Here is a 21,397-nt window from a genome sequence, read left to right as displayed (position 1 = left end):
GAGCCCAACCCTTAACCATGTCAGCGGGGAAGGGGTAACGTGTGTCATTAAGGCGTTTAGTAAAGCGCTTGTCCGGGAAAGCCCTGTGCTTCTGGACAGCATCTCTAAAGTTAGAGTGATTGAAGAAAGCACTCCGGGTACGTTTAGGAAACCTAAACTGGTGTTTCTCCTGTTGTGAAGCCGAATCCTCTGTAGGCGGAGTTGGGGGAGACAGATCTAGCACCTGGTTGATGGACGCTATAAGGTCATTTACTATGGCGTCCCCTTCAGGTGTATCCAGATTGAGAGCAACGTCAGGGTCAGAGTCCTGAGCTGCGACCTCCGCCTCCTCCTCTAGAGAATCCTCAAGCTGAGAGCCCGAACTGCGTGATGAAGTCGGGGAAGATTCTAAGCGAGCCCGCTTAGCTGGTCTGGGACTGCGGTCCGTGCCGGAGTCCTGCACGTAATAACTAGAGGCCACACCAGGAACACGCTTAGTCGCAGACCGAGAGGGGCCTGGGGGTGATCCCGCAGTGCCCGGGGCCTGTGTAAGGGCCGGTCTGGACTGCAAAACCTCTAGAAACTTAGCAGACCATTTATCCATAGACTGAGTCATGGAATAAGAAAGCGACTCAGAGTTTGTCGGCTAAAACAGCAAACTCTGCCCCTGCCATCTGGACAGGGGGGGCCGGCGGTTCTACCTGGGCCGAGGGACCCCCTAGTGCCTCAGGCTCCGGCTGAGCGAGTGCCACAGGGGCCGAGCATTGCTCACAGTGAGGGTAGGTGGAACCTGCAGGTAACATAGCCTCACAAGAGGTACAGGTAGCAAAATAACCCTGTGCCTTGGCCCCCTTGCTCCTTGTGAACGACATGCTGTTGTCTCCCAGGAGCGTGACCACTGAGGGTATATAGCCACAAGTTAACAGTACAGCTGAACCAGAAAAAGTATACAAATATAATGTATCTATATACAGTTCAGCACCCAAGGGGGACCAGCACCGGTAACCGGTGTGGCTTACCAACCGCTCCAGCGGTGTGTGGCCACCAGATTCCCTGCCTCGGGTCTCCCAGAGCTGCAGCCAGAAGTCCTCCACCAGCAGGATGTGTTAAAACATGGCTGTCGGCGTTCACAGGGGAGGAGGGAGCCGTGGGCGTAACTTACAAAAGTGCGGGAATGTGGTGCCCCATAGGGATTAGTGAGGGGGGAGGAGGACAGCTATGTGTGCTCCAGCCCTCACTGTCGGCGTCAGACCGACCGTCCCGCCCTTGCCCCTGACTGGCAGGCCAGGGGGCGGGAGTTTAATGTACTAGGCCGCAAAAGCCGGGGACTAAAGTAAAAACCGCGGCCGGCAAGCAGGCACGGTCGGCGCGGTAGTCCCGGACAAAAAAAACAACACTGCAGGCGCTGCAGCGTCTGAGGCCCAGGTGCTCCATGCACCGTCCCAAAGGGGACACAGAGTACCTGTAGTTGCAGGGCCTTGTCCCTGACGATACTCAGTCTCCTGTCCGGCAGATACCACCAGGGGCTGCGGAGGGAGCCCGATCCCAGTGCCTGGATGACCGGTTAGGATCCCACTTCACCCAGAGCCCCTAAGGGATGGGGGAAGGAAAACGGCATGTGGGCTCCAGCCTCTGTACCCGCAATGGGTACCTCAACCTTAACAACACCGCCGACTCAGTGGGGTGAGAAGTGAGCATGCCGGGGGCCCTCAGGGGCCCTCTTTTCTTCCATCCGAAATAGTCAGCAGCTGCTGCTGACTAAAATGTGGAGCATTGTGTGCATGTGTGCCTCCTTCAACACAAAGCATGAAAACTGATGGGCCTGTGATGCACGGGAGGGTGTATAGGCAGAGGGGAGGGGTTACACTTTTTAAAGTGTAATACTTTGTGTGGCCTCCGGAGGCAGAAGCTATACACCCAATTGTCAATTGTCTGGGTCTCCCAATGGAGCGACAAAGAAAGTAATGTGCAACAAGCCTCAATTACAATGGCTATATGTTTGGGTCATTGTCCTGCTGCTTTGGAGCCAATTAACTGCCTCGCTGATATTGCATTATGGATATGAATCTGCCTGTATTTCTCAGCATTGATGGTTAAAAGCACCAGTACAGGTTTTTATTGCACACTGAGCCCTATTTTGTACTCCACTTCTGCCACCTTCATCCTTTTCCAGAAGCGCTCCAGTCGATCCGCGCTGAGAAGTGACTACCCGGCACTCTTCGTTGCATCACTAGGAGACCCTCGCTCTCAGACTTGCATTGAGCGCCTGTGACATAGCTTTTGACTTCCGGTCAGTCAGAAGTCCAGGCATAAGATGGCGCCACAGGACTGGAACAGCGTTGGTAAAGCATGAAAACGCCAGAAAGAAAGTATAGGACACAGGTCGGGAGGGAATTACAATTAAAAGTACCAACACGACAGTTAAGAAAAACAAACGCTGTAGTGGTGCTTTAAATCATGACAAAATCCCCCCAAGTCCATTTGCTGATCTGCAGCCCCAAGCTTCAAGTAACCACCGTGCTTTACTGCTGCCAGCTGTTTATATACTTAGACGGTTTAATGTATTTTTTTTTTTTTTTTTAATTAAAAAAACCTGCAGTTAACAAGTGACCTGTGAATTCTGTAGGCATGCAATACTTTGCAATAGAAGTCAGTGAGAAGACTACAAGATCACCTAGTCATCTTTTGGGTAGTTCTGCATCATGAAAAGTTTAAAAAAAAAAAAAAAAAAAATTATATCCCTCTTTAGACTACCTGGGACATCTAGATGAATGAAGATAATCCTGGAATTGTGCCATCAGTAAAGCATCCTGAGGCCATTCACAACTGGAGTTGCTTTTCACCAAGGCAGTCAGCTCAGTTAGTTTACCCTAAGAAGAATACCATGAATAAAGAATGGTGTGCAAACATCTTCCAAGAACAACTACCAACGATCCAGGAACAATTTGGTGATGAACATTATGGAGCACCATGTCAGAAGGCAAAAATGATAATGTTAGTCAATGTGCCAGGGTGTGCTTAGAGGAGCTGCTAACCATGTAATGAGTGGTGAATTAAGGCTAGACGTTGCTGGACGAAATCATGTTAATTTTCCCCCCAGGAGCTGGACTTTCAGTACGGTGGCCAGGCAGTTTTAGAAAGCCAGTAATCTTTAGATGAACCCCATATATGTAGGATAATACAATTTGGCCTCATGTCAGCTTCAATTTATTCAAAAGAAAAAAGCCTGCGGAGACACCATCACGTTTCTCAACGCTGGCAGGAAACTAGCCAGGTCTTTCACCGGGAAGGAAAAGCCACGGGAAGGGCAGTCTCCAGTCAAGGAGACCACCTACGCCAAACATGGTATCCATCCACAGACAGCTGTTTCGGGGTATTTGCCCCTCATCAGTGTGGAGTAGAAAACTGGCTAGTGGTAGCATTGCCTAGTAGAAGAACTAGTACTAGAACTAGTAGAAGAACTCCCACTAGCCAGTTTCCTACTCCACACTGATGGGCAAATAGGTGGTTTCCTTGACTGGAGACTGCCCTTCCCGTGGTTGTTCCTTCCCGGTGAAAGACCTGGCTAATTTCCTGCCAAAGTTGAGAAACATGTGATGGGGTCTCCGCAGGCTTTCTTGTTTTGAATATTTCACAGGGGGCATTGCTCTATAATCACTGCGTTGAGAAACACGCGATTGTGTCTCCACGGTGTTGGATGTTGATCTCCCTAAGGTCAACCATCCTAGCTTCAATTTATTGACTTGCAGCTAAGGTATTAAAAGTTGTAACCGATTACAGTCTTGAGACTGCAACTCTTGGTTTCCTGTACGTCACCTTTGAGCAGACAGCTTGCACCATTTAAGAGACCCTGTCACCTTACCAACACTGACCTAATTATGCACATTTTTACTTTGGCCAAAAACAACATAAGTATTACTGTACATGGCCCAAATACACAATTCTAGGAGCAACCACAGGTCCCCAGACCTGACCTTAAGGCCTCAGACACATGTAGCCATTAGCTTGTGCCAGCCAACAAATCAGGACAAGAATTGTGCCTGGAGCACAGACTGGATTCACACATCCTTGCTATAATCTGTAAGCTCCAGGATTTTATAGTGCCCATGTTAAATGTGCAAAAATTAAGAAAAAACAACCAGCTTACCAGTCCTCCATAAGTATTCAAGCTCATATGGCTCTGTAGCTTTAGGTTTTTGCTCCCCTTTTTCCGTGAGCCATAACTTTATTTTTCTGTCAATCTTGCCATATGAGGGCTTTTTTATTGCGGGATGAGCTTTACTTTTAAATAAAAACATGAGTTTTACCATATCGTGTACTGGAAAACAGCAAAAAAAATTTCAAGTGCGGGAAAAACTGCAAAAAAAAAAAAAAAAAGTGCTCACAATAGTTTTCAGGATATTTTATCAACTGTGTTCCCTATATGATAAAACTGATGTATTGGTGTGATGTCACAGGTCGGTACGAGTTTGTAGACACCAAACATGTATAGGTTTACTTTTATCTAACTGGTAAAAAAAAAAAAAAAGTTTATCCAAAAAAAAATGTGGCACACTTTTAGCACCATTTGTGAAACCTGCAGCGTCCTCATTTTTCGGGATCTATGGTTCAGTGATTGCTTATTTGCATCTCGTGACTGACATTTTTAATGGTGCCATTTTTACGCAAATGCTATGTTTTGATCGCCTGTTATTGCATTTTGCGGCAACCAAAAAACGTAATTTTTGTGTTTGGAATTTTTTTACTGCTATGCAGTTTATTGATCAGATTAACTGATTTAATATTTTTTATAAATGGATGGGTGTTTTTGAACGCAGCGATAACAAATGTGTATATTTTAACCCTTTCATTTTCAATGGGCCGAATTGGGAGGGGGGGGGGGTGATTTCAACTTTTAGGGTTTTTTTATTTGTTTTTTTCACTTTAATAGGTCCCCTAGGGGAGTATAACAATCAGGAGTCTGATCGCTCTTCCATTTCTCCAGATCACAGGTAAGACCTGGTGAAAAGTGGCTTAAGGCTATGTGCGCACTTACCGGATTTTGCCGCGGATTTTTTGCGGTTTTGCTGCATGTTTCGCTGCAGAAAATGTTCATAACATCTCTGCAGTGAATCACCAGCAAAACCTATGGGCAAAAAAAATCCTGGGCGCACTAGGCGGAATTTGACAGCTGCATGTTTTGCTGCGGGATTCCCGCAGCAAAAACAATTGCATGTCAATTCTTTTCCGCACGTCGCTGCGGGATTTCACTACATTGACTCCAATGTTAATCGTGAAATCCCGCAGGGAATAACGCAGGAAGCAAGTTCTGTGCGGTTCACTGCGTTTTCCTGCGTTATTCCCTGCGGTATTTTGCGGTTTACCTCCGGTAATGTACATCGCCTGTCTGCGGTTTTGCAGGGAAGTGATGTCATTACAGGAAGAGGAAGCCGTGCAGAGAGTAAACACACACAGACATAAAACACAGACATAGATCACAGACACATAGAAAGAAAACGGAAATATAGAAAACAAAGAACGTGGGCTCCGCTGTATATTTACCTTCCAGCCGAGGTAAGCACACAGTGGCGGCCCGGTATTCTCAGGCTGGGGAGGGAGAGGGGCAGGGTTAATGTCCCCCGCCTCACTCCCCCTCCCGCAGCCGAGAATATCAGCCGCAGCTGCCCCGGTACTGTCGCATGCATTATGCGGCAGCACCGGCGTGTCCCCGGCTCTTCCTGCCGCCGTGTAGCAGTGGCGGTCAGGGTAATACAAGGGGTTAATGGTGGTGGATCACTGCCATTAACTCCAGGCTTGATCATGGCAGCGTCTATGTGACAGCTGACATGATCAACCCGTAAGTAAAGTGAATAAAACACAGACACCGAAAAATCCTTTATTGTAAATAAAACAAACAAGCCTCGTTCACCATTTTATTAACCCCTCCCGCACCAAAGCTCCGGCGTAATCCACAGGTCCTGCGCTGCTTACATCCAGCCGCGACTGTCACAGACACAACGCTGAATGAATGCAGCAGACAGCAGGTAATTACCGGTCATATCCCACGGCCGGTAATGTGAACTCACTGCTGACCGTGGGAAATGTAGCGATCTGTCCTCTATCTATTCTTCTGTCTATCTACTATCTCAGAATTAAATGACTTTTTTTTCAATGTGCTTCATTGCATTGAATGCAATAAAGCACATCCCAACCCGCACGCGGCAAAACCACGGCAATACCGCGAACAATACCGCGGTGAAACCGTCGCAAACCGCATGCAGTTTCCGGGTGCGGTTTGCCGCGTTTTTTTACCGCGGGTGCGGTAATCTTTGAATACCTGCGGAATTTTCTTGAGAAAATTCAAATTTTCCAGTGCGCACATAGCCTTATTCTCACACACTGACCTCTGCCGGCAGTGAGAAAATGACTCATGATAGCTACAGTAGTCATCGCATCACGTGTCTTCCGATGGGGGCGGGCAAGTTATACTTATGGTGGCACGCATTTACATTTCGCTGTCAGATATTGGCAGCGAGATGTAAGGAGTTAATAGGCGAGGGTGGAACGAGATTGTTGAAATCAGCTGAGATGTGCGTGGATCGCCGCAGACTATCCACGGCAGCCCACGGGGTTTAGGCCCTGTGCGCACTAGAAAAATTTAATTTTCTTAAAATTCTGCAGGCTCTGAAAGATTTCCTCACACGCGGGGAAAAAAAAAAAAAAAAAAAAAAAAAAAAATTGATTGAGATTGAGATGGATAGATAATCAATAGATAAAGTCCCTGTGAGGACACACTGCAGTTCTCGCGAGCTGTAATGTGTTCACATAACAGACCGTGAGAAATGACCTGTAATTACCTCTGCAGTCTCGTTACAACGCTGCATTGAGTATATGTCAGATGCGGCTGGATAGAAGAGTCGTGGGACCTGCGTGGATTACGCCGTAACTGTGTTGGGTGGGTTAATAAAGTGGTGAAAGAGGGGGCTTTTTTGTGTTTTACTTAAAATAAAGGATTTTTTCGGTGTGTGCGTTTATTCACTTTACTTACGGGTTAATCATGAAAGCTGTCTCAGACGCTGCCATGATTAAGCTAGGACCTAGTGGCAGCGATTCGCTGCTATTAACTAGTTATTACCCCAATTGCCACCGCATCAAACTGGATGCGACAGTCCCGGGGCAGCTCCGGGCTGATATTCTCGGCTGCGGGAGGGGGAGGGCATTAACCCTGGCCCTCGCCCTCCCCAGCCTGAGAATACCGGGAAGCTGCTGTGTGTTTACCTTGGCTGGACGGTAAAAATATGGCAGAGCCCGTGTTTGGTGTTTTTTTTTGTTTTTTTAATTTTTATATGTACGTTTTATTTCTATGTGTATTCTATATGTCTGTGTGAGTGTGATATGTGTATTTACTCTGTGCTCAGTTTCCTCTTCCTGTCATAATGACATCACTTCCCTGCAAGACGCAGGCAGTGATGAACATTATGTCCCGAAAAATGCGAAATACTGCAAGGAATAACGCAGGAAACGCAATGAACCGCATTAAGCCTATAGTGTTACGAACCGGCGCCGCCATAGCCGCAAGCAGCCTGCTGCGGTTCCTGTTGCGCCCAGGCACCGGCTGCCGTTCTTGGCCGTGCCTCGGGTCGTCCAGTTGGCTGCTTCATCCACCACGTCTAAGTGTGGAGAGGCAGCTAGTGCGCATGCGTGCGCCGATTTACCCCAGCCAGAGTCTAAAGGGGGCTTTACATGGTAGCGATAGCGCTAGCAATTTGTAGCGATAGCGAGCGTGTAAGTACCCGCCCCCGTTGCGCATGCGATTGTTTGTGATCGCTGCTGTAGTGAACATTATCGCTACGGCAGCGTCACACATACTTACCTGGTCGGCGGCATCGCTGTGACTGCCGAACAAGGGGGGGGGGGGGCGTTCGGCATCACAGCGACGTCACCAAGCGGCCGGCCAATCAAAGCGGAGGTGAGCAGGACGTAACATTCCGCCCACCTCCTTCCTTCCGCATTGTGGCCGGCGGCAGGTAAGGAGACGTTCCTCGCTCCTGCGGTGTCACACATAGCGATGTGTGCTGCCGCATGAGCGATGAACCACCTGGATAAACAACCCTTACCGATTTTTGAGTTTGGGATGACCTCTCCATGGTGAACGATTTTCACCATTTTTGAGGTCGCTTAAGGTCGCTGGTCAGTGTCACACGCTGCGATATCGTTAGTGACGCACATCTGGCGTCATTAACAACTTGACCCCGACAACAAAACATTAACGATATCGTAGCGTGTAAAGCCCCGTTAAGTCTGGTGTTTTGCCTACTGAGCATGCTCAGCCTGATTGTGTCATTTCTGAGACTAAGTCCTCAGTTCAGGCTACTGAGTATGCTCCCACAATTAATCCTAACAGCCTCTTTGCACAGGTACTTGGACTTCGTGCTGTGTCCAAGTTCTGGGATGTTCCTACTGAGCATGCTAGTAGCATCATCAGGCAGTCTGATTTCTGAGTCTGTTGTTCAGGCTACTGAGCATGCTCAGGCACTTAGTGCATCAGAGGCTAGGTCTGGTAAGGACCTCACTGAGCATGTCCGTGAGGTGGCAGGCCCTGATAGGGCAGAGGGTGTCAGGTGTCCTGATGATGTGGCCACTCCGGACTGGCTCGCAGAGGCCCGCCCCTATGATCTGGCACCTCACCATTGGTCGTCAGACGATGACCGGTGAAGTGTTTGGGGCGTGGCTGCCATGAGGTCATCAATGACGTGGCGGTTCCGGATAGGCCGCTGGTGACATCGCTGATGATATGGCACTCTGCTATTGGATCTTGGTGGTTCCACCCTGGGTTTGGGGTGGACCCAGGTTATAAAAGGGGCTGGAGACAACATGGAGGTGCGCAGTCTTCATTTAGAGTTCATGGTGGCATTAGCTTTGTTGGAAGCGGTAGGTAGGGCTAGGCGAACGGTGCCTGTCACGCCAAGATTCGTGGCTCGGCACATCAGGGTCAGGCGCTGTGCTTCCTTGCTGCCGTTCCAGTTGTGCTATAGCAGTCCAGTGGCGCTAACTGGACTGCGGCTGTTGTGTCACCTGTCCGTTCGTGTGCAAAGGAGGCACACGGACAGTATACCTGCTGCGTCACCTGTCCGGTTGTGCCCTCTACACGCACGGACAATGTATTCCAGAACCCCTGTGGAGTTAACAGGGTGTTCCTAGATTGGGTATGTGAACCCTATTTCTCTCCTCGGCTTCCCAGTCAAATGCTACTGGTGTGACTACGTGGTCTGACGTGTCCTTCACACACGTGGCCAGTCGAGTGGTGACCAGAAACGCTAATCGAAGGACCGCTCGGCTTGACGTGTCTTACACACGTGGCCGACAGGGCGCTGTCGCAGCGGTCTTCTCGGTTAACGCTAACTGGTTACCATCCGGTCTGACGTGTTCCCTACACATGTGGGTTGGAGTAGCGCTCGCTCCACCGAAACGCTAACTGGGTTGTCGTCCGGTTTGATGTGTCCCTACACACGTGACCGGATCCCAGGTCTCCTGGGTTATCTCTGAGTCATCAGCTCTATAGTCTCCGCCTAACCCACAGGGTGCCAGCAGCTCCATTGCTATCTGGAGCACGATGGGCCCTGACTGGTGATTGGGATATATACCCCCTGGTCCTAATCTGCTGGTCCCCCCGTAACATATAGTCTACTATGTTGATCCAGAGGGAACCCCTCCACCCCCTTCTCCTTTCCTCACATACTCCTTACTAACTACTTGGCACAAAAGATTTTTAACCTCATTTACCCCCTTAAAATAAAGTTTAAGATTGAAAAAATAAATAAATAAATAAATATAATATGTTCCAAGAGTCTTCTAACTCCTCACTTTGCTCTCAGATTATGTCCCTTAGGAGCATGGATTCCCATTTAGGTCTTTCCAAAGAACATCGATTTAGTTTATTTCATGTAATTTTATATATTCCCTTTTAGAAATTTTTTTGTTATTCCATGCGCATTATTAGTAATATTGCTTCATTGCTTTATGATGCTACACAACACCTACCTGTTGTCTGTACATTATACAATAAAGGTTTTCTTAAACCTCCATATTTTTATTTCATTGGTCCATTCAGAGTCTGCTTAGTACTTGTGTGGTATCCTTTACACCATCTAGTAATTTTCTGTGCTATTACATGTCTCCTGCCAGGGGCGGTCTCTTTCTTTGGGGGGTATAAAAGGAGCCATCAGCAGGGAGGTACACCATCCCTGATGAAGGACTTAATCCTTCGAAACACGTAGGATTAGAGCATCCCTGCTCACAATCTATGACGTCACTCTGCTAACCTAGCCTAGCAGATCAATCTCCAGCCGGAACTCTCCGCTGCCAGGCTTCCCGCTGCACACTTGGCTTCTGCCAGCGTTACTCCAGGCTTGCAACCTTGCAGTTCCTCCAATGACAGCTACTACAAGGCAAGTCCCTCCACCAGCGCTGATCTTAAGTCTGTCATATTGTTTTACTGGTGCAACATCCTTTTCATTTACTGCTTTTATTCAATTTTGAAACACAATAGACGTTCACAATGGAACACTGCACAGCGTTGTTACCCAAGTGTTACCCCTAAGGACAGTCTTGCACTAATACATACACACTTTATCACTGTTACGCGTACATTTGCATAGGAAGGAGGAAGCTGCGGTCACCGGCACCGCCACGCTCCTCAGCAGTGTGCGCATGCCGGGCCGCCACAGCAGCACACAGCAGGGCCGGCACAACACTGCCTCCTGCTGCAGCTAGTGTGCCCGGCATGCACACAACGCTGAGAAGCACGGAGTTGACTGCAGATACAGCGGCCCACTACAGGCACCGGCCCACTACAGGCACCGGCCCACTACAGGCACCGGCCCACTACAGGCACCGGCCCACTACAGGCACCGGCCCACTACAGGCACCGGCCCATCTGGCATTTGCCAGAATTGCCCTATGGTCAGTCCGGGTCTGAGTTCAGCCATGTCCTCCTTAAAACACTGGAGACCAAAAATTGTACAGAGCACTTAAAAAGTGTGGCTGCACTTGTGATTATATAGAGGCAAAAACATTGTCATGAGCATCAAAATCAAAGCTTCTTTTAATGAATTACATTATTTGAGGAGCCTTGGTAGCTGCTGCCCGACACTGGTCACTAAAGTTGAGTTTGTAGTCTACCCATACGTGCAGATCTTTTTTCAGTGACAATTTTACCCAGTGATCTACAATTTAGTACATCAATTATGCAATTTCCTCTAACCTTACATTTATCTACTTATTATTTAAAAGGTCTTCAGCTCGATCTCGACCCATGGTGACTTTATGGATGACCGCTCTGTAGGAAGATCAAATTTTGTGCAAGCCTAGATAGGTCCACAAAGGTCTTCACAGTTTTTTGATTGCATCCAGCAATCGGATGGCTGTTCTTCCTCTTCGCCTTGTTCCCTCTATTCTTCCGATCATGATGTCCTTTTCTATTGATTACTCTCTTCGTACAATTTGTTTAAAGTAGGCAACTTGTAGCTTGATTATCTTTGCTTTGAGTGACAGGTCTCGCTTGATTTGTTCGCTCTTCTAGCCATCCATGGTATTGATAACATTTTCTCCAGCACCACATTTCAAAGGGATGGATTCTTCATTGTTTCTTTATTGTCCAGGCTTCACATCCATGTTACTACAGAAAATACAAGACTATGTATGAATCAGGTCTCCATCACAAGTGAAGTGTTCCTAGATTTAAGGACCTTGCCCAGTGACTTAATTTGCCTATAGCCATTCTCCTACTGTCAGTGTTGCCGCTGCATCTTGAGTGATCATTGATCTTAGTAGGTTGAAGTCTTTTACAGCTTCCAGTTCATCGTTGTCCATCTCAAGTGTTCCCGTCCGTACCTGGCATTAGTCAATATTGGTCTTTTTTCTATTGAGTACGAGTCCCATGTTTGAGCTTCCCATCTTGACACTCCCTAATAAGTCCTTCATTCTATCTAAGCTTGTTGCAATCAATTTTATAACGTATATGTAAGATTGTTAAGGATTCATCCAGCAATTTTGATTCCATTTTCGGGCAAAGTCCAGCCTTCCAGAAAATAGCTTCTGCATATATATTGAAGAGAAATGATGACAGGATGCAGCCTTGTCGGAAGCCCCGTTCTTCTTTGAACCATGCCGTGTCACCATGTTCCATTCAGACTAGTGCTTCTTGGTTGATGTTAAAAAGGTTCCTAATGAGGGTGATCAGATTGTTTGGCACGCCCATATTCACAGTATTCCAATGTTTCTGGTTATCAACCCAGTCAAAGGATTTCCTGTAGTCTATGAAGCAAAAATAAAAAGGAGCTCCTTATTATAGTCCTTGGCCTTTTCCATTACTCATTTGAAGGGAACCAATCACCAGGATTTTTGTATATAACCTGAAGCCAGTGCTATACTGGCACTATCAGGCTGATTCTCTACACACCTGTAGCGGTCAGCGCGGATGTTTAGGCTTTCAAATCCAAGAAAGTAAAGTTTAAAAAATAAATAAATAAATAAATAAAAAAAAAAAAAGTCCGCTGCTTGAGTGGCAGTTGCAATGGAACAGATAATACATTCATAGTTATCCCCTCCTTCTGTTAGAATTAGCATAAGTATTATACAAACGATTCACTGTTGCAGGAACTGTGTGAGGTCATATCCATGTGACCTGGTATCCAGCATTTCTACCCACCCACCCCCACCCCCCCCCCAATTTATTTATTTTTACAGGACCCAGACAGCTAGTGTGAGGGCAACCAATCACAGACGCTGTCACAGAGGGTGGGCGAAGCAGTGAACATTCATAAGGTTTAATGAGTAGACCCGGAAACAGTATGACAGCTGTGGAGAAACTGGGCAAGTATAATTGTCCTGCTTTAATTTCCGTTTTGCTTCCTTTTGCAGCCCCCTAGCTGACACCATTTTCTAGCAAGTAAGTTCAGGTCCCAATAGACTTTTATGGACTGTGTGTCCAAGTTCAGGTAAAGTCTGGTAAAACAAATTTGTTTTTTTAATATCCGCCAGACCCAGCGAACTCAACTGCGGGTTCGCTCAACTCTACTCCTGACCGATTCCCTTTAACGCAGTCTTGGAAGTTATCAGTTCTTCTGGAAATACAGTTCATACTTCAGCTGCGGGCTGTGTTTATGAGAGCATCATTGCACACGTAAGAATTTCCATGCTCATGAGCTGGGTAGAACACATATATCGGCCTTACGGACTTTAAACAACACAAATTAGATTTAAGGGGAAAAAAAATAAATAAATAAAAAATCTTGATTTAAAAAAAAATTAAAAAAAAAAAACAAAAACAAACAACTCTGCCCTTTACAAAGACTGCTGCATGCAGAAGGTGTCAATACCAGAGAGCTACCCTAAGGTAGAAGCTGAACTCATTGGCGCAGGAAAATCTAGTGCCCGATTTTCAATATAAACATATTGATTGCATGAATGGACTTGGTGCTGTGATAGTTTTCTATTCCCCTCCCTCATTTTAGTGTTTTTCAATGGGTATTAGTAGGTCATGCACCATGAAAGTTTACTTGCAAAAAACCGCATGCTTCTGGTAACAAAGCCGAAAAACTAAATTCTTAATTACATCTATAGGAGCATTTTGAACAGAGCCGGAATGAGAACCTCAGGCCCTCTTCCAGTCTTGACTCTAATCCACATATCTTCAGCATAGCCCTCTGACCGGAGTCTCTATGGGCATACCATCAGCTCAGGTGAGTATGCAGAGCACAGTCCAGACTTGCAGACGTGCATGGGGTGGTAGTAGTGGACAAGGGATTGATTTTTGTCGCCCCAGCATGCTACATGAAAGCTGTGGCCCCGGGTTGGTGTGAGAGTGTGTGTGGTGTGGGTGGTACGCCCATGCTGGCCGCCTAGGATATCTTACACCCCATCTTATATTTCAAAGCACTCCAGGTCCATATGGACTTAATGTTTATTCTACTGCATCGAAAAAGGAAGCACTGGGCCACCCAAGCTGGTCATGCCCACCCCATCTCCAAACCACTAACTCGAGGGTGCTCCCACCCAGTGTTTCCACTCCACCCACTATCTCCAGGTGGTCACACCCAGTAACTTCCAGTTAACGATACTGCTAGTATGTTCCTTTTTTGAGTTATAAGCCATTAAGGGTTGTACTACTGAACGTCCACCTTAAGGATCAGTGTCTCACTCAGTGGTTTCAGACCCAACTACAGTCAGTCACTGTCTATATTGTAGATTGCTCTTTTCTCTCTAGTCAGAATCTCGCTTTTTTGGTTCTTCGTCTCCTCTCCTGTCACTTGGATCAACCAAGCATCCGATCTTTCAACAAGTATGCCTAGATTCAGCATCTTAGTGCCAGTATGGCACTGCCTTTACTTCATATAGCAAAATCCTGCTGGTTGGTTCTCTTCAAGTGCGCGCCTATATTCCTAACAAAAAAAAAAAAAAAGTGCCTCCAAGCTCAAGAAAAAAAAGAGCCTAAAATTACTGCATATGTTCTGCTGTCTAGTAGCGGTGGTAGGTCTCGAAGGCTGCTTTCACACTACGTTTTTTTTAACATGAGTCATGAACGTTTTTTGCTGTAAAAGTGGATCCTGTTTCAAAGAAAAACGCATGCAAACGCATGTGTTATTTTGCAGGATCCTGCCACTTGAAGTTTATGGGCGGGCATTGAAGTCATGTGATCGGGAGTGAGGGGAACTGAACGTGAGACTGGGAGCCGGCATCTGACAGCTGCAGACGCTGGTAACCAAGGTAAACATCGGGTAACTAAGCGAAGTGCTTTGCTTGTATACCCGATATTTACCTTGGTTACTAGCATCCGTAGCTGCTAGGAGCCGGGCTGCCTGCTCCCTGCACACGTAACCAAGGTAAACATCAGGTAACTAAGCGAAGCGCTTTGCTTGGTTACCCGATATTTACATTGGTTACGAGCGTCCATCGACGCTCGTAACCAAGGTAAATATCGGGTAACCAAGCAAAGCGCTTCGCTTAGTTACCTGATGTTTACCTTGGTTACGTGTGCAGGGAGCAGGCAGCCCGGCTCCTAGCAGCTACGGATGCTAGTAACCAAGGTAAGAGATCGATCGATCGATCGATCGATCGATCGATCGATCGATCGATCGATCGATCGATCGATCGATCGAGAGAGACTGATCACGCCAGGCTGGTTTCTGGGCATGCTCAGTAGAGCAAGCAGGATCCTGTCTATCAGCATGCCAGCGTTCACATGCGTTTGCGTGCAGTATAGTCAGGATCCAGTGAAAAACAGTATTTGGACGCAGCTCAAAAACGCTACAAGTGGAGTTTTTGAAAAAAGTTATAAAACAGCAAATCGCTGGATCCTCACTAAAACGCACGCAAACGCATGTGAACGCGAGTCCATTGCAAATGCATTCAAATGAAAACGCATTTGCACTGGATCAGTTTTTGCGATAAAAAAAACGTTCATGACGCACGTTAAAAAAAATGTAGTGTGAAAGCAGCCTAAGGCAACAAGCTGTGGTAAAAAAAAAAAAAAAAAAGGCAAAAACTACTAAATTGCTTCCATTGACAATAGTGATATATGAAGATGGAGAATCAGACAAACAGCACACACTCCCCATACACAGGAGCCACCAACACAGCAGCATTAGTAATGCACAGGTGATGGATTAGGCTACGTTCACACTTCAGTCGTTTCAAATCCGCCAGGTCTGTTGTGACTGAATGGCGGATCCATCATTTAGCTGTCAACGCACGAGTTATTTCACAGGATTCCGTTCACAGGAATCCTTTGAAATAACTGATCCGTCGCGTCCGTTATATCCGGTGTGTCCATTTTTCGACTGATCTGTTTGTTTTTGGGACAGCCCAACGGGTGTGCCAGACATTCTGGGCATGCTAGTAAAACTAGACGGAATCCTCAGACATCTATTATACCTCTTGATGGATTGCAACAGACACCCCACAGTGCGTTTTTTATGACACGCGGAAAAACGTTATATTGTGCGTTGCTTCCGCCCGACGGTCAGTCATTCCACAACTGATCAGTTGCACTACAGATGCAACGCAGGGCCATCAGTCACAATTCGTCATTAATACAAGTCTATGGGAAAAAAATGAATCCTGCAAATTATTTTGCAGGATACCATATTTTCTCAAGGCAACGGATTGTGACTGAAAGAAAAAGACTGAAGTGTGATAGTAAGGCTAGGTTCACATTTCAGTGTTTGTTCATCAGTCACCTGCATTGCTTGATGCTTGTGACTGATACGTTGTACAACGGACTACAAGAATTAGAATTCATTGTCAGGACTCCATTGTAAAAGAGAGCGATCAGCTGATCGTTCACAATAACCGGCTGGCTAATGAGAGCGAACAGATGATCTCCCGGCCGCCGGCTAATGAGAGCGATCAGCCGTTCGCTCACAGCAGCCGGCCGATCAGCTGATCGTTCGGCCGCCGAGAATGTGTGCGGGGGTCGGAGCCGAGGACTGCATGGCTGGGGACAGGCGAGTGTGTGTACACATGCCGAGAGCGGAAGGGGGCGGAGCCGAGTGGGGAAGTGTCGGGCTCCCTCCACACGTAGCCAGGGTAAATATCGGGTAACTAAGCAAAGCACTTTGCTTGGTTACCCGATATTTACCTTGGTTACCAGCATACACCGCTTAGTGCTGACTCCTTGCACACGTAACCAGGGTAAATATAGGGTAACTAAGCAAAGCGCATTGCTTAGTAACCCGATGTGTGCCCTGGTTACGTGTGCAGGGAGCATGCGCAGCAAAATCCTACAGATTGCGCTGCTCAGAAAACGTTACAAGCTGCGTTCCTGCTGCCCGGCAGTCAGTCGTTCCACGACTCATCAGTCGGGCGGAGGATACAACGCAAGGGCATCAGTCGCAATCCGCCGCTCATACAAGTCTATGGGAAACAACGGAATCCGTTGTTTAACAGAGCCGCAGATTGTGACTGATATAAATTGACGGAAATGTGAACCTAGCCTAACCTTACCAGGCCAATACCAAGGAAATCCAGAAAAACATGATCTGCTGGTGGCTCCGGAGGACCGGAGCTAGGGACACTGCTGTACACCGATACTGGTGACCACTGCAGGGATCCGGGCCATTGCCTGCACGTGGAGGAGGAGCAGCGCTGCCACCAGTGGAGGGGAGGACACAGGCGGCACTGGTGATAACAGCGGTATCACACACGCCGCTCTCCTGCGGCCATGACTACTACACCGGGTCACATGACCTCAGGCGCCCTATCAGGAGCTCGCCCTCTCTGGCTCTCACCTCGTCGCCCCACTTGAGCACGTCCTTCTGTCGCTCCTTCACTTTATGGTAGATGTGCAGGAACTGGGTGATGCCGTGCTGCCGCACGTGATCCGCGTACTTCTTAGTTTCTTCCCAGCTGAGCGGGGAGCCGTGAGACAGTAACCCCATAACTGTAGCTCCCGTAAGTGACGACTACCGAGCCTGTGCGCACAGCGGCCGCGTCTGTGAAGTCTTCCCCGAGCGCTCACGCCGGACTGTCACACCGCTCCTCCCTCCGCAGTCTTGTTATTAGGAGGCGGCTGACAGACCACGTGACTCTCTGCCTAACTGCGCGCCACAGGCTGAGGGCTCGCTCTCCGGCAGCGCTCGTCACGTGGGCGGGGCCTTGCGTCACTCCCCGCCGTGACTTGGCAGTTTTACTGAGGGGAGGTTAACCCTAGCGCTGCCGCTCACTGGTCTCTGTCATGTCGGTGATAATGTGAGGGTCTCTACAGGTTCTAGGTCTCCACTATGCTATATTAATATATCCAGAGGACTCATTAGTTACGTTCTAGTCATGGGATAGGGGACAACGTACTGGGCTCCTGCCACAGTCCAGGCTGAAGATACAGAAACGAAATGCTTTGTGAAGAATACTATAGCCTATAGCTATTCCACCTACAATCAACTCTCGGTTCACCAAGCTGCCTGTTCTCTATGGGGAGAGCGGAGTAAGCGGCTGTCAGACACCACTGGGAGCAGCTGAGCCTCAGCAAGACGCTCGGACGGTGCTGCCATCATCAGCGGCTTCAGACCACAATCTAAGGGCAGTTTCCTATGGGGAGAGTGGAGTAAGCAGCTGTCAGAGACCGCAGGAAGCAGCTGATCAGCCTCAGCAAGACGGATGGACGGTGTGGCCAGTATAGGCGGCTTCAGACCACAATCTAAGGGCAGTTCTTTATGGGGAGAGCGGAGTAAGCGGCTGTCAGACACCACTGGGAGCAGCTGAGCCTCAGCAAGACGCTCGGACGGTGCTGCCATCATCAGCGGCTTCAGACCACAATCTAAGGGCAGTTCCCTATGGGGAGAGTGGAGTAAGCGGCCATCAGACACCGCAGGAAGCAGCTGATCAGCCTCAGCAAGACGGATGGACGGTGTGGCCAGTATAGGCGGCTTCAGACCACAATCTAAGGGCTGTTCCCTATGGGGAGAGTGGAGTAAGCGGCCATCAGACACCACTGGGAGCAGCTGAGCCTCAGCAAAACGCTTGGATGGTGCTGCCATCATCAGGTTCAGACCACAAGGGCCCATATAGACATTCAGTTTTTCCATGTACGAGAAAAAAAGCCTAATTTTTTGTATCAGAGTGTCATCAATTTTTGTAGTGTTGAGAAAGAAAAGTTTCTCCACATTTTCCTTTCTGACAGTCTGTGAAAATCAGACCGCACCCGTATGTCATCCAATTTATCCACCGCGCCATAGACTTACCGTATATTGCTGATTTTGCTCCGTCCTTTGGATCATCCGTCCACGTGGTCCATGAAAAATCACAGACGTGTGAAAGGTCCCACAGACTATCCCATGAAAACTACAGCTAAGGCCCGCTTCACACGTCAGTGAAAAACAGTGACGTTTTTCACTGGCGTGTAAAACACGCACATGTCCCTGCGTGTGCCGTGAATCACGGCACACGTGGGTTGTCTAAGTGCAATCCGGGCTCCGTTATCCGTGGCCCGTGATTGCACTTAGAAATCAACTCACCTGCGCCCGCTCCCGCTGTCCATGGTGCTGATCGCTCCCGCGGTGCAGCATCCGGCCGGCAGTGACCCCCGCAGCAGCTGCTTCCGGGTCGGCTGTGTTGCGCATAATGAATATGCGCGACAGTAATGAGCCGGCTTAGAAGCAGCAGGGAGGACGGGCTGCAGAGGACATTTCTGGAGCCGGGTGAGTTAAAATGTTTATTATTTTAAATGCACGTTTTTTTCTGGCACGTGTTTCACGGACCACACCACTGCGTGGTCCGTGGAGCATCAGTGATGCCATAAAAAATGGACATGTCTCCGTGCAGCAATCGCGGACATGCGGGTACGCTGCACGGAGACACGTGCAGTGACAGATCACTGACGTGTGAGCAGACCCATTCATTATAATGGGTCTGCGTATGTCAGTGATTCTGGTACGTTTAAAAAAAAGCACAAACGTACCAGAATCACTGACGTGTGAAAGGGGCTTAACACTTATACAGGAATATGGACGTCTGAGCTGTAAAATGAACCTGTCCGATTAACTAAGGCTGTGTCCGCACTTTCTGTTTTTACCTGCATTTCCGCAGCGTTTTGAACTGCAGCGTTTCCATGCCAAAATGCATGCGTTTTCATTTTCCATCAAAGTCTATGGGAAATGGAGAATGCTTGTCCACACAATGCTGTTCAAAACGCTCCGTTTAATTTGCATGATTTTGGGCAAAAACCATGCGTTCAAAGAAGCAGCATGTCAATTGTTTTCGCCATTTGGGCTGCGTTTTGCTAACATTGAAGTCAATGAGAAGTTGTAAAAAAGCAAGCAACATCAAAATTCCAGCATTTTACATGCTTTTTAGCTGCAGAAACAATGCGTTTCTGACATCAAAATAATGGAATAATATGTCCCTTTACACACACATAGTCCAACAATTAAATTAATGAAAAATAATGTATTGTTATTTTAGCGATAAATATTATAAAACCGCTATAATTATATTAAATATAACTATTTTCGTTAAGATTTATAAAATTATATTTGTTTTCTTTTTCTTTCCCTTTTTTCATAGTGTTTGACTGTTTAAACTTTATTTAGCAGTGTCTTTATGTTCAAAACGCTTCTGTCTTTAAGCAATGGAGAAACATGTAAAAAGCGCTAAACACGTAAAAACGCACGTGTATTTATCGCGTTTCTGTGGCCAAAAGCAACTTTGGCAAAAGCAATTTCTGCCAGAGGATGCGTTTAGAACTGCAACTACGACGACGCAAAGTGCGGACACAGCCTTAGGGTATATACACATGGAGATTTCTGGAGCAGGTCTGCTTCAATTCCTGAAAAATCAATTACAAAATGCTTGAAAGACTCTTGCAGGACATTTCTATGGTAAAACCACTCTGCTGTTCTTGTGTTCAATGTTGTAAACATTTATTTTGCTATAGGTTTTGAAAAACGCTTGGTAGGAGAAGCAAAATTATGTTAATCGTCCAATCGAAAGGCTGTAAACAACGCTCCAGGTAAAGAACTCTTCAAAACTATTAGGCTATGTACCCACGCTGCGGATTTACCGCGGATTTTGCCGCGGATTTACCGCGGATTTTCCGAAAATCTGCAGCAGCGGCACTTCCAAGCCATTTCAATGGCATTTTGGAAATGCTGTGTCCATGCTGCGGATTTTTCCGCGGCGGATTTGCCGCGGATTTTGATCCGGAAAAATCTGCAGCATGTCAATTATTGTTGCGGATTTTGATGCGGATTTTGGGTATAGAATGGGGGAAAAAAAAAAAATCCGCATCAAAATCCGCGGCAAATTCGCGGTAATCCGCGGCAAAAATAAGGTGCGGATTTGCCGCGAAAGTCGCGGATTTTCATGCAGAAAAATCCGCAGATACATTCTACCGTGGACACATAGCCTTACAGAAAACACTTCAGGGAAAATAAAAACGTCCCAAAGTAGAAGTGTTTCTGTATTAGAAAATTCCCCAATTTTCACCATCACAAAAATACTGCACATATCCTAAGCCCTGCAAACTGCCACCAGCTTCATATAGATCCATATTCCTGAGTTTTAGCTAAGTGTATACTGTGACAAAACTCAAGCTGTTAGCAGAAGACTCACTTTTGTGCCACTGATCATGATATGCTAATTAGCACAGACTAGTCCGGTGGTGTCACGAGTGTGGCATGGACTGATGTGATCTCGAGGCAATCTGGGATCAGAAGTCACTGCACATTTTGGATCGCAAACTCGCTTTAGTGCCTGCTCGCAATTTATCCTGAGTTTTATCCGGAGCATAATTAATTCCATCCAGCACTTAGGGGTTAATTGAATTTCTATCCTGCAGTCATCTAACAGGTAGTTGTAACCTCAGCTGCAGCCACTCCCTTCTGCTAGAAATATCCGCTCCTTACTTCACTCCATGTCAGCGATAGCTCATTTTAATTAGTGTCTA

At 47.3% G+C, this 21,397-nt stretch overlaps 1 protein-coding gene across 1 annotated transcript in view; it reads right to left on the bottom strand.

Annotated features, from left to right (window-relative positions):
* Nucleotides 1-17,564, bottom strand: part of GCLC (glutamate-cysteine ligase catalytic subunit) — a 70,390-nt gene extending 52,826 nt beyond the window's left edge. The window contains exon 1 of the mRNA XM_075340303.1: nucleotides 17,247-17,564. Coding sequence (XP_075196418.1) covers nucleotides 17,247-17,396 — 150 coding nt within the window. The 5' untranslated portion in view covers nucleotides 17,397-17,564. The remainder of the gene's footprint in view (nucleotides 1-17,246) is intronic.
* Nucleotides 17,565-21,397: the final 3,833 nt, after the last annotated feature.

Source organism: Anomaloglossus baeobatrachus, chromosome 3 (assembly GCF_048569485.1).
Source record: "Anomaloglossus baeobatrachus isolate aAnoBae1 chromosome 3, aAnoBae1.hap1, whole genome shotgun sequence".
NCBI classification, from domain to species: Eukaryota; Metazoa; Chordata; class Amphibia; order Anura; family Aromobatidae; genus Anomaloglossus; species Anomaloglossus baeobatrachus.
The sequence above is the reverse complement of the archived record's forward strand: the minus strand, read 5'-3'. Positions and strand labels throughout refer to the sequence as shown.